This window comes from Lactuca virosa, chromosome 4, assembly GCF_052849685.1.
Source record: "Lactuca virosa cultivar CGN04683 chromosome 4, Lactuca_virosa_CGN04683_v6, whole genome shotgun sequence".
NCBI lineage: Eukaryota > Viridiplantae > Streptophyta > Magnoliopsida > Asterales > Asteraceae > Lactuca > Lactuca virosa.
In genome coordinates, this window is record NC_136429.1 from 374,068,332 (window position 1) to 374,081,473 (window position 13,142).

Below are 13,142 nucleotides of genomic sequence, written 5' to 3' on the forward strand. Positions count from 1 at the left end.
GATCCTCTAACCTCAGGATCCCAAATATAATCTAGGATCCTGACTAATATTTTTTATTTATTATAACGGCTATATGTTCTTTTGTCTTTCTCACATGTGCAGAAATAACCAGTCAAAGTCACATTATCAACGTATAGTCGTCACAACCATGAAAAAGACCCGGATGACCAAGTCAAGCAACGACTATAAGTAATCTCGGAGGATCCCAAAATTTTTGGAGTTCTAGTTGTTAGGTTTTGACTATATAAAACACTTGTGTTCATCACACTACACACAATTTACTGGCATAATAATGACACTTGTTCTTGTACTCATTACATTCACCTTGTAATCGTTCATTTCAATCAATAAAAACATCAAGGCAGGTGATCATTATCACCTCCCAAGGTTTTATGCCGGAGATCCTAGCAATGATTAAGGGCTTTCCTTGTAAACGAATTGTGTTGCTTTGAGCTATATTACATACTTGTTTTATACTGAACATCACAGCCTCTCATACACTTTGGTCTATTTTTGTTCAATTATTTTTTGACCAAAACAATTTGGCGCCCACCGTGGGGCCGTGGTGTTCAAAATCCCTCAGAAAATCATGTCTACTCAATCGACTCTCTCCTCCTCCTCGATTCCTCCCATTTCCTCTAAAAACCTTCCACCACCACTGGCCGGAGCTCCCAAAAAAGTCTCTGAAACTCCGAAGAAGAACACCTCTCCGGTCACTCCGGGACTCCACGATCCTCCTGTGTTGATTTACAACAATGATATCTTTGCTATGATGAAGAGGCTGGAGTGACAAGTCACCCAACAGCAGGAGGATAATAGGATGATTCTCAAGGAAGTGGAGAGAATGAGCAAGGAAATACACAAGCCTCAGGAGGCAGAACCCTCGGTCTTGCAGCCCAAGATCTTGAACTTTGACAATCTAGGATCCTCAACGACCCGTCGCGAGATTCAGGATGCTAACGAAACCTATGTTACTCCCAATAGCAGGGGTCCTTGTAACTCTATCACTAATAATAATAATAATAATAATATTACAACTAACTCAATGGATCTTGACATAGGTTTAAGCCCGATCATGGCTAAGGAGCTACAACAACTAAGACATATGATCTTAAGCGTACCCGGAGTAGTTCAACCGGTACCTGAAGTATCCCCCACAAGTCACATGATCTCTAGATTCATTCCAGCGATAGCTGATACTGAAGTTCCAAAATGCTTCCAGACTCCCAAAATGAAGTCGTACGACGGAACTACCGATCCTGAGGAACACGTGGCACAATATAGGGAGAGGATGGAGATTATTCCCATCCCCACTCACTTGAAATAAGCCTGCATGTACAAGGGCTTTGGTTCCACCCTCACATGATCCGCTCTAAAATGGGTCCTTAACGTTCCTCCTTATTCGATCACATCATTTGTTCATTTGATTAATTTATTTAACAATCAATTTTCTTGTAGCAGAACCTTCGAGAAGATCACTAGCGATCTCTATCGAGTGGTTAAGGATAATAAGGAATCCCTTAGGACTTTTGTGAACAGGTTTGGCAAAGAAGCTCTGAGTATCCCCAACATCGACATGGCAACTACAGCCGAAGCCTTCAAAATAAGCTTAAAGAAGGATTCTCCCTTCTACGAAGATTTCGTAATGACCCCATGCAGGAGAATGGACGAAGTTAGGAGCAGGGCATTGAGATTCATCAGACTCGAAGAAGACAAGGAGATCCAACAAAAGGAGCAACCCACCAAGCTCTTATTATCACCAATAGGATGGTCGACTCCTCCGCACAAAGATCCTATAAGTTAAAGCCTTTCTCCAAACCCGACCATCACAGGGTTAATGCCCTTGAAGATGAGGAGGAAGAAGATTTCCGTAAAATTACTGACTATTGTTTTTCTGTTGATATTTCAGGTGTAATCTTTTCCATGCAGGATCTTGGAGACAAAGCCATGTGGCCAAGGAAAGGAGAAAAATCCACTACTTGGAAGGACAAGTCCAAATGGTGTGCATATCATGAGGACTTTGGTCATGTGACAGAGGATTGTATAGCCCTCAGAAAGGAAATCAGCTACCTCCTGGGAAAAGGATACCTCAAAGAAATCATTGGGAGAAGAAAGGAAAAATCCAAAGAAAAAGACCAGGATCCTCAGAAGACCCTCGAAAAACTAGGAGCCCCCCTCGGATGACGCCAAGGTGCTCAATATGATCTCTGGAAGATATGACATTTGTGGTACCTCCTGCTCTGCATCAAAAAAGCATGCCAAAGTATCCAAAACGGAGAAGGAAAATGGACCATGGAACAACACGACAATCACTAACCAAAAGGAGATCACCTTCGACGAATCGGATAGACGGGACATACATGATCCTCACCACAACGGACTAGTGATTACTCTCTACATTCCCAACCACTTCATCAGAAGGATCCTCATCGATGGAGGATCCTCATTTAACATCATACTCCTAGATGCATTAAAAAGAATGAACGTCCCAGAATCTGAGATAGTTGCAAGATCCTCAGTACTAATTGGCTTCAGCGGAGAAACTAAACACACCATCAGCGAGATAAAGCAACCAATCTACATAGAGGGGGTAAATGTTGTATGTTTTTGTGTGATCGACACATTATCTTCTTATAATGTCATATTAGGTAGACCGTGGATCCATGAAATGAAGGTCGTTCCATCAACATATCATCAATACGTAAAGATGCCTACCCTATGGGGGACGGTGGAGATCATGGGAGACCAACAAGAATCCAAGGAATTCTACAATACTTCGATGAAGTCCACTACAATACCACGATAAGCATAACAATTAAGGCACGGGCATGAGGCGTGCTGGAAGCAAGAGAGCATGACATAAAAGAAGTGCCCCTGAACCTTGAGGATCCTGAAGCCAAAGTTCTCATAGGATCCTCAATGCCTAAACAAATCGAATAGGATATCATAAAGTTCCTCAAGGCCAGAAGCAAAATGTTTGCATGGAGACATGAGGACATGACATGTATTGACAAAAACATAATAACCCATAAACTTAACATTGACCCATCTTTCATGCCAATACACCAAAAGAGAAGGAAAGTTGCACCCGAAAGAAACCAAGTTATACAAGAAGAAGTGGAAAAACTTCTCAAAATTGGCATGATCATGGAGGTGAAGTTCCCAAGATGGCTAGCTAATGTGGTCGTGGTACAAAAGAAGATAGGTAAATGGAGAGTGTGTGTGGACTATACAGATATTAGCAAGGCCTGTCCCAAGGCTCCTTTCCCTTTACCGCACATCGACTCCATGATAGATGCAACAACGGGTCACGAATTACTGAAGTTCATGGACATATCAACAGGTTTCCAGCAGATCGAAATGGAACCCTCTGACCAAGAGGACACTACGTTCATAACCCCAACAAGTATCTATTGTTACACTTCTATGCCATTTGGTCTTAAAAATGCAGGAGCAACATACCAAAGGTTTATGAATAAGATGTTCAAGGAGAAATTGGGGGACACAATGGAGGTCTACATCGATGATATGGTAGTCAAATCTAAAAAAGCTGAGTATCACCTCAAGGATCTCGAGGAAGCCTTCGATATCCTAGGCCAATATAACATGAAGTTGAGTCCCTCTAAGTGCCACTTTGGGATGAGATCGGGTAAATTCCTGGGATACATGGTTACCAAAAGAGGAATTAAAGCAAGCCCGAAACAAATCAAGGCCATCCTTGATCTAAAGTCACCAGCCTCGACAAAGGATATTCAGAGATTAACAGGGAGAGTGGGAGCTCTAATCAAGTTCATCTCAAGATCCTCAGAAAGATGCAAGCCTTTCTACGACATCTTGAAGAAGAACAAAAGATTCGTGTGGACCCAGGAACATGAAGATGCTTTCCAAGAGCTTAAAAAATATTTAAGCTCACCACCTCTATTGGTAAAGCCACTGGATGGGGAACCACTCCTTCTTTACCTCTCAGTATCCTCAAACGCAGTAAGTGCTATACTAGCCAAGGATCTCGATGGGAACCAACATCCCATATACTACGTAAGCAAAAGTCTCATGGATCCTGAGACTAGGTACTCTCACCTTGAAAAGCTTATACTTGCGTTAGTAACAACTTCTACTAAGTTAAGACATTATTTTGAAACGCACCCTATAATTGTAAGAACTAACTATCCAATTAAGAATGTTATGAGAAAACCAGAAATGTATGGGAGAATGGCGAAATGGTCTGTGAAGCTAAGAACACATGACATAAAGTACGAACCAAGATCCACCATAAAGTCCCAAGCATTGGAAAATTTTGTGGCGGACTATAGTGATGATCTAAGAGCTGAGGTTGAAATAGAAGCCAAACAACTGATGGAGAATCGAACCAAAGAGAAACTGGCTTGGGAGTCATATTAAACTCGCCACAGGGGGACATCCTGCCCCAAGCAATTAGTTGTGAATTCAATACAACCAACAACGAAGAAGAATACGAGGCGCTAATCATGGGACTACAGTTAGCCAAATATATTCAAATCAAGGATCTTCAGGTAATCGTTGACTCTTTGTTATTAACCAACCATTTCAATGGATCCTATGTAGTGAAAGGAGAGAAGCTAGCTCTATATCTCCAAATCCTCAAAAACCTGGCCTCACAATACAAAACATTTAGCCTAAACCAGGTTCCTAGAGAAGACAATGTTGAAGTCGATGCTTTGGCGAATCTAGGCTCTTTCTTAAGGATCCCGCTGGAGACCAAGATCCACATAACCCACGTATTGATCCCGACAATCGAGGATCCCACCAAGGGACTGAGAAATCCCGATGATCACGACGAGACTGCCGACATCGCGGTGATCAAGGATTCGAACTCGACGACCCAACATCAGGGTCCTAACATTCAGGATCCTTCTTCAACCTCAGGATCTTGGATTCAACCCATCATGGAATACCTCCAAAATGGCACAGTCCCTAAGGAAGAGAAAAGCGAGAGAGCATTCAGAACAAGGATCTCGAGGTTCGTTATAATCTAAGATAAGTTGTATAAAAAATATATGGCAGGACCATACCTTAGGTGTATAGAAGATCATGAAGCTGCAGAAGTCCTGAAGGACATCCACGAAGGGGACTACAAAAACCACACTGGGGGCAGAGCCTTATGTTCCAAGGCATTAAGGACATGATGCTACTAGCCAACTATGAAGAAGGATTCCTTCCTTCATTCCCATAAATGTGACGCCTGCCAAAGACATAGCGACATCTTGCACCAACTAGCAGAACCCCTACATCATATCATTTCCCCTTGGCCATTAATGAAATGGGGAATGGATATAGTGGGTAAGCTGCCGGTAGCCCCTGGAGGAAAAGTCTTCATGCTAGTAATGACTTAGTATTTCTCAAAGTGGATAGAAGTTGAAGCCTACGTCCAAGTAAGAGACATAGAGGTGGTCTCCTTCATCAAACGTAACATATTAACTAGGCTTAGGATCCCTACTAAGATTATATGCGACAATGGATCCCAATTCATAAGAAAAAGAAAGAGGGACTTTTGTACAAGTTGGGGAATCAAAATGCTGATGTCGACTCCTGTCAACCCTCAAGCCAACGACCAAGCGGAATCCAACAATAAAATCATACTAAACAACTTGAAGAAAATGTTGGATGAAAAGAAAGGAAAATGGGCAGAAGAACTTCCTTTCGTATTATGGGCAGACATAACCACTTCCAAGGTAGCTATGGGTCAAACCCTATACTCATTAGTGTTTGGCACAGAAGAAATGATCCCCACTGAACTGGTGATCCCCACGGCAAGATATCTACTCCAAAACCAAGAGGACAACAGTAGGATTCTAGCCCAGGATCTCGACACCATAGATGAACTTAGGGATCTTGCCAAGATCTGTATAGCTACTCATCAACAAAGGATCACTAGAGCATATAATAAAAACATAAGGACAGGAGATTCCAAGTAGGAGACTTGGTACTAAAAAAAACTTTCCAAAATACCAAAGATCCTAGTGCAGGTAAACTAGCTCCTACATAGGAAAGGCCATACCTCGTAGATGTTGAAGCAGGTAAGGGGGCATATTGGTTAGCCACCTTAGATGGAAATATCTTACCAAGATCCTGGAATGCGATACATCTAAAATCTTATTTTATGTAGGTAAGGTCAGTCATTTCTTGATACACTTAAGGTACGCATGCTATTTATCCTTTATCCTCCATTTTTCATTATTTATTTTCTTTAAATATCGTCACTAACTTAAGCATCAGAGGGGCGTTAGCTAGGCTAACGCCCACCCTTAGCTAACGTTTTCTACACGCAGGGACTGAGGGATCCTGATGCTTAAGGATCTTGACACTTAAGAATCCCAATACTTAAGGATCCTGACGCCTAAGGATCCTGACCTCCAAGGATGTTATCAGAAGAATATTCAAGAATCATGATATTCAAAGGACCACTGGCACATAAGAGTCCCATGACTGAAACCATCCTACGACTCACGATATGAGTCTCCTAAGAATAGAGACTGGTCACCTCTCTTACGATTAAGGGAAATTAATCCCCTCTAAGGTTTAAAGAGTTAATAACCTCTTTCACACGAGTTAAGGTTTATACACCTCGTCTGGGCGCATGATATCCGACTATGGGATGTGCATGAGGGGATCATTTCATGCCTCAGTGACTGGGCTGCCCTCTCATTTCTGAACATAAGTTGAGATCCTAAATTTTGAACCTGAGGTCTATAACATTTACATGTTATCTTAAGTTGGGATCATCCCCAAAAAACTCCTAAGGCATATAACATTTACATGTTATCTTAAGTTGGGATCATCCCCAGAAAACTCCTAAGGTCTTTAACATTTACATGATATCTTAAGTTGGGATCATCCCTGAAAAATCCTAAGGTTTATAACATTCACATGTTGGGATTTTCCCCAGAAAACACATAAAGTTTATAACATTTTTATCATATGATTGGGGGTTTCCCTAATAATTCGTTAAGGATTATAATTTGGGATCTTTCCCAAAAGCTTGTCATAAAGTCATGACATGAGTTCAAGATGGGATCTTTCCCAGAAGATGAATGATACTCATAGCATTATAATACGAAGACTTTTCTTAAGAAACTAAGGATCCGTCCTGAAATTTGAAGAATGAGGATCCTTCCTAACAAGCTTCTAAAATAAAGATCCCTTCAAGCATCAAGGTCATACGAAGACAAGGAGTTCATAACTTCAAACTTTTCTGAAGATCTCCATGTTTCATCTATCCTTATTTTTGAAAAACTCTAAGTAAAGTTTGAGGATCCAAAAATTTTAGGATCCTAAACGAAGATTATTTGGTTACCAGAACTTAAGTCTTTGAGTTTAAAAGGGTTACTTATAATTTACTAAGAGATTATTTAGGATTGTTTGCAGGAACTAAGTTCTTCAGGATCCTAGTGATCTAAGGATTCCAGTATCACAAACAATTATGCAGGATGATAAAAAAAAGATATGAAAAGAAAATACAACCATTGTATTCAAAAAAAGGGTTGTGCTCCAATCTACCAAAAGATTAACTGTTCTACATCCCAAATACACAAGAAGTTATTTAAACTAATCTGCGCATGCCTAGACCTTAGTCTGGTCATCATCGACTGCGTCTTTCTTCTCCCTCCTTTGGTGAGCTGTAGTACAAGATCCTGATTGGCAATAGCAGGCTTGCCAGTCAACTGGGAAGTGCATCGCGCCAACCGTCCACGTCCCAAGAACCTGTATTCTCCAGATCCTCCGCAAGATGGATCATGACCTCCCAAACAGCCACTGCAGCGCTGACCTTCGCATCGGAGATCACCTCCTCCATCTCGAGCAAGTGCTCCTCCTCCTTTTCAGCCTTCTCCTTGCTGAGCATCTCCACTCTCCTCAATAGATCCTCGTTGTTCGCCTTTCACATCCTCTCATGTCCCTGAAGGGCTTGTTCAACCCTCTCCGATCGGATCCTTTGATCAGCGGAAATATTATCAGAGACCTGAAACAAAGACATAGTGGATAAAAAAAAGTAAAATATAGGTCAAGAATAAAACTAACACTTACAGCTTGGGTGAAAGAGAGCAACTTCTGGAGCGCATCCTCAACTCCGAGGTTCTCCAAGGACAGACCTGCAGACTCAACAATTATCCTTTTCTAGGATCCCAAAGTTTTCACTATCAAGTCAATGACCGATCTTTTGGGAGGAAGAAAAGACGAGCTCTTCTCCTTTTCCACTGTTAGCTGATCATTAGACATGGATGTGTCAAGATTAGCAAGTGTGAAACGAGCACGGGAGCGAGCAATCTTGGATCCTGCATATATCAGAGAAATGTTAGATCCTTCAGTATAAGCAAAAACAATTAGGGATCCTTACCTGTCGACATAGGGGTGGTGGAAGAAGATCTTTCTTGCAAAGTGACCTGTTCGAATCGGAAGGATCTCTCGGCTTCAGACAGGGCCAAAAACTTCTCAATCTTCTCTTCGGAGTCCTCACCAGCAGGGAAAAGCTCTTCCAGCTACAAAAAAGCAAACAAAATAAAAAGAAGTGAATTCCAGGATCCTTATATTAGTTTAAAAGAATCCTACCATTCTTGACCCAAACATCCGGCAGGAGATTCCCACCAGGAATAGAGTCACGTCTCACAAAAAGGTATTTTTCTTTCCACGCTCCATCGTTGTGTTTCGTTTTCAGGACGAGATAGGATCTGTGGGTTTTGACTTTGAGAAGGAAACGAGAATTCCCGAAGGTCGTAAGATCATACATACAGGCCAGTTCAGAAAGACCTATATCAAGCCCTTTTGACTGATTCACTTGGTCGATCTAGTATAGGATCCTCCAAATGATGGGCATGGCCTAAATGTATGAGATCCTAGTCACCTTAAAAAACTCAAAGATGATTCCAGAAAAAGGATATTTCAACCCCAAGGAGAAGGGGTACTTAGGAAAACATATCCAGGTTGGGGAAACAAAGTCCGGTTGGATGAGAGGATCGAAGCGCTTAAAAACAGTTTCAGGTGGGAAAGCTCCACTGAGTCTCAAAGACTCAATGTCGTCATCACCAAAGGAACACGTCTCCTCATAGGAAATGATTCCTTGGTCGATGAAGTCATTTTCAGGAAGTGCTAGGAGTTTTACCCATGATAGAAGAAGTAAAAATGTGGAAGAAAAAGAGAGAATTGCCTTCTAATAAATCACCGGTAATCGAAAGATAACAAGGAAGAGTAAAGAAAATCGTTAGACAAATCATTTCTATTTATACTGAAACAACAACTAATTTGACCGCTTGATAACGGCTAGTAATCCATCCATTAGAATTTGAATTATCCTAGCCGTTAAGGGTTAAATTAAAAAATTACCATTATCTCTTTTTCATTTATTTTCTTTAAGTTATCCCTTCAGTATTCTCGAAACTAACTCATTTATTTTTCAGGAATAACTTTGGGGCAATTGTTAGGGCTAGCATCCTTAAACTAGTATAGGATCCTCAAGCCTAAGGATCCTCAAAAGCTCAGGATCCTCGAACCTCAGGATCCCGAATATACTTCAGGATCCTGACTAATATTTTTTATTTATTATAACAGATATATGTTCTTTTGTCTTTTTCACATGTGCAGAAATGACCAGTCAAAGTCACAATCTCAACGTATAGTCGTCACAACCATGCAAAAGACCCGTAGGACCAAGTCAAGTAACGACTATAAGTAATTGTTTTGGTCAAAAATTACACAAGTACTAATCAACCAAATTGAATGAGAGGCTGTGATGTTCAGGTTGTGTAATAGAAAATGGTAAAAGACAGTGACACAATGGTTTACAAGGAAAGCACTTGATATTTGCTAGGATCTCTGGCATAAAACCTTGGGAGGTGATAATTATCACCCGCCTTGATGATTTTATTGATATAAAATGAAGATTATAATGAGTTCTTAGTCAGAATGAGTAGAGAATTTCGTAGAGTAAGCCTAGAATAAAGAACAGTGTGTTGTGTGCAGATTACAAGTGTCGATTTATAGTCTAAACTAGCCAACAAGATGTCCGATATTTTCGGGATCCTCTATGACCAGCTTCATGAATGTTATTTGACCAAGTATTCCGGGTCATTAGCATAGTTGAGATGATTCTTCGTTGAGAATTGGTCTTCCCTTGACTACTTCTGCACACGTGTTAGTTATAGACAAAATATGACTATTATAAATATTAATAAAAATAATAACGGTAATTAGTCGGGACCCTGATGTAGCTGAGGATCCTGGATATTTGAGGATCCTGAATATCGTAAGGATCCTGGCCCTAACAATTGCCCCCAATCTATTCCTAAAAATATCGGGGTTAGTTTTGTAAATATTAAAGGATTAACTTAAAGTAAATAGGTAAAGAGAGAGAGAATAGTAATTTTCAGTTTTAACCCATAACAGCTAGGTGATTTAAATTCCAACGGATAGTTTACTAGCCATTAACAGTCAAATCATATTCATTGTCCCAGTATAAATATGAGGGATCAGTTTCATAATCTCCTATTCGTTCTTCTTTTCTTTTCTTGTGTCATCTTGCGATTAGAAGGTAATTTGCCATCCATGCTTTTATTCTTTCTAACATGGGTCGAAAAATGGTTATCTATCGTAAAAGCATCTCGGCCCTTCCCGACGATGATTTTACCGATCAAGGGATCCTCTCTTATGAGGAGACATGCTCTTTTGGCGATCACGACATCGAGTCTCTAAAACATAATGGGTCCTTTCCTCCAGCGCTGTTTTCAGGCCCTTCGATCCTCTGATTCAGCCCGATTTCATCTCTCCCACTTGGTCGTGCTTTCTGAGTATCCTTTCTCCTTTGGCCTGAGATACCCTTTCCCCGGGATCATTTCCGAATTCTTTAGGGAGACTGGGATTTCGTATATGCAAGCCATGCCAATCGTCTGGAGGATCCTATATTGGGTCGACCAGATATATCAATCGAAAGGTATTGACATAGGCCTTTCTGAGTTGGCCTGCATATACGACCTCACAACCTTTGGGAATTCTCGTTTCCTTCTCAAGGTCAAAACCCTCAGATCTTCTCTAATCTTGAAAACCAAGCACAATGATGGAGCTTGGAAAGGGAGATACCTCTTTGTGAGGCATGATTCAGTTCCCAATGATGATCTCTTGCCCACAGATTGGGTTAAGAAGGGTATAATTTCAATGTTTTACCTTGTGATCCTGCAATCTTATTCTTATTTTATTTGTTTCTTTGCGACCTTCAAGTTTGAGGAACTTGTTCCTGCCGCTGAGGATTCTGAAGAGAAGATTGAGAAGTTATTGGCCTTGTCTGAAGTCGAGAGATCCTTCCAATTCGATCAAGCCATCCCGCAAGAAAGCTCCTCCGCTACCAAACTCATGTCGACGGGTAAGGATCCTTAATTTTTTCCTGTTGGTGGTGAGGATCCTTAATAATCTTTTGTTGTATACAGGATCCAAGGTTACTCGCTCCAGTGCTTGCTTCACTCTTGATGATCTTGATACGACTATGTCAGGAGATCAGCTGGTAGTGAAGAAGGAGAAGAGTTCATCCTCTCTTCCTCCTAATAGGTCGACCGTGGATTTGACAGTGAAAACCCCGGGATCCCGGAAGAGGAAAACTGCTGAATCCACAGGTTTATCTTTGGAGAGCCTTGGAGCTGAGGAAGCACTCCAGAAGTTGCTCTCTTTCTCTCAAGCTGTAAGTGTTGATTTCATTTTCGCTCCATTTTTCATTTTTTTCGCTGACTTACTATATTTTTATCACAGGTTTCTGATCATGTTTCCACTGATCTAAGAATCTGGGCGAAGAGGGTTGAACAAGCCCTTCAGGGAGAGGAGAAGATGTGGAAGACAACCAACGAGGATCTTCTGAGGAGGGTGGAGCTACTTATCAAGGAAAAGGCTGAGAGAGAGAGAGAGGAGGAGCTCGTACACGAGATGGAAGAGGTGATCTCTGACGTAAAGGTCAGTGCTGCAGTGGCCGTTTGGGAGGCCAAGATCTGTCTTGCTGAGGATCTTAAAAATACAGGATCCTGGGACGTGGTTAGTTGGCGCGAGGCATTGGCCAAACTAACTGGTAAGCCTGCTACCGCCAGTCAAGATCCTGTACTGCGGCTGACTGGGGGGGGGGGGGAGGAGAAGAGAAGAAGGTCGATGATGACCATGATAAGGTCTAGGCCTTTTAGGTGATTAGGGTAGCATAATCTTTTGACGCATGACTCTTGTAAGGTTGTAGGCCTTTTTGTTTTGAATATAATGGTTGATCTTTCTTTCATGTTTCTATGTTTCCTGCATAGTACAATACTAAGGTCTTTGCATGGTTAGGATCCTGAAAAAAAGTGAATAATTCTCAAATCAAAATGGCCTGATAAGGATTAGTAAAAAAAGAACAATAACTAACTTTGTTAAGTAATCTAAAAGTTTCTGTTAGAAGTTTAGTGATTTAACTTGCAACTCTTAAAAGTTTTTAATATTCTTTTAAAACTTCTGTGAAGATATCGAAATAGCGAATGACTTCGAAGTGACGAAATTTCATAAGTCAACGATTGGTTTAGGATCCTAGAAAGTTTAGGATCCTTGATTTTAAAACTGAGTTAAGGAAAGATGGAACCTGATTGTCTTCGAGTTTCGCTTTAAGCTTTATAATCCTTTGAATTTTAGATTTCACCGAGGATAAATTCCAACTTAGGAGAGAATGCTGGTTCACTGCTGAGAATGAGGTTCCTTACCAACGAAGGTCGACGAGGATCCTTAAGGGCAAGGATCCTTACTGTCAGAGATCCTAAAAAATAAGGATCTTAGATCTCATAAGGGTATTTTCTCCATAGGATAACCTGTTTATATTATAGACTTTAAAAAAATAGATAACATGTTAATGTTATATTCTGGGAAGGATCCCAACTTGTGATATAATTCATTGGATAGATAAAATGAAAATGTTACATTTCGACCGTATTTTCTGTTGAACATTCCCAAGGTGTGATAACATGAAGATGTTATAAACCTTATGTAATTTCTGGGGCAAAATCCCAATCTTTGATAACATGAAAATGCTATAAGCCTTACGTAGTTACTGGGGTAGGATCCCGATTTCTGGATAACATGAAAATGTTATAAACCTGAAGTAATCACTGGGGTAGGATCCCGAC

The 13,142-nt window shown here is 40.8% G+C and overlaps 1 protein-coding gene across 1 annotated transcript; it reads left to right on the forward strand.

The window, feature by feature from the left end:
- The first annotated feature begins 2,200 nt into the window (after positions 1–2,200).
- On the forward strand, positions 2,201–2,806 carry LOC145106355 (uncharacterized). Its single transcript, XM_079043355.1, has one exon. It carries the CDS (start codon positions 2,201–2,203, stop codon positions 2,804–2,806), a length of 606 nt encoding a protein of 201 aa, XP_078899481.1.
- Positions 2,807–13,142: the final 10,336 nt, after the last annotated feature.

Coding starts and splice junctions, on each gene's coding strand:
- LOC145106355 (XM_079043355.1), top strand. CDS start 2,201: ATGATCTCTGGAAGATATGACATTTGTGGTACCTCCTGCTCTGCATCA.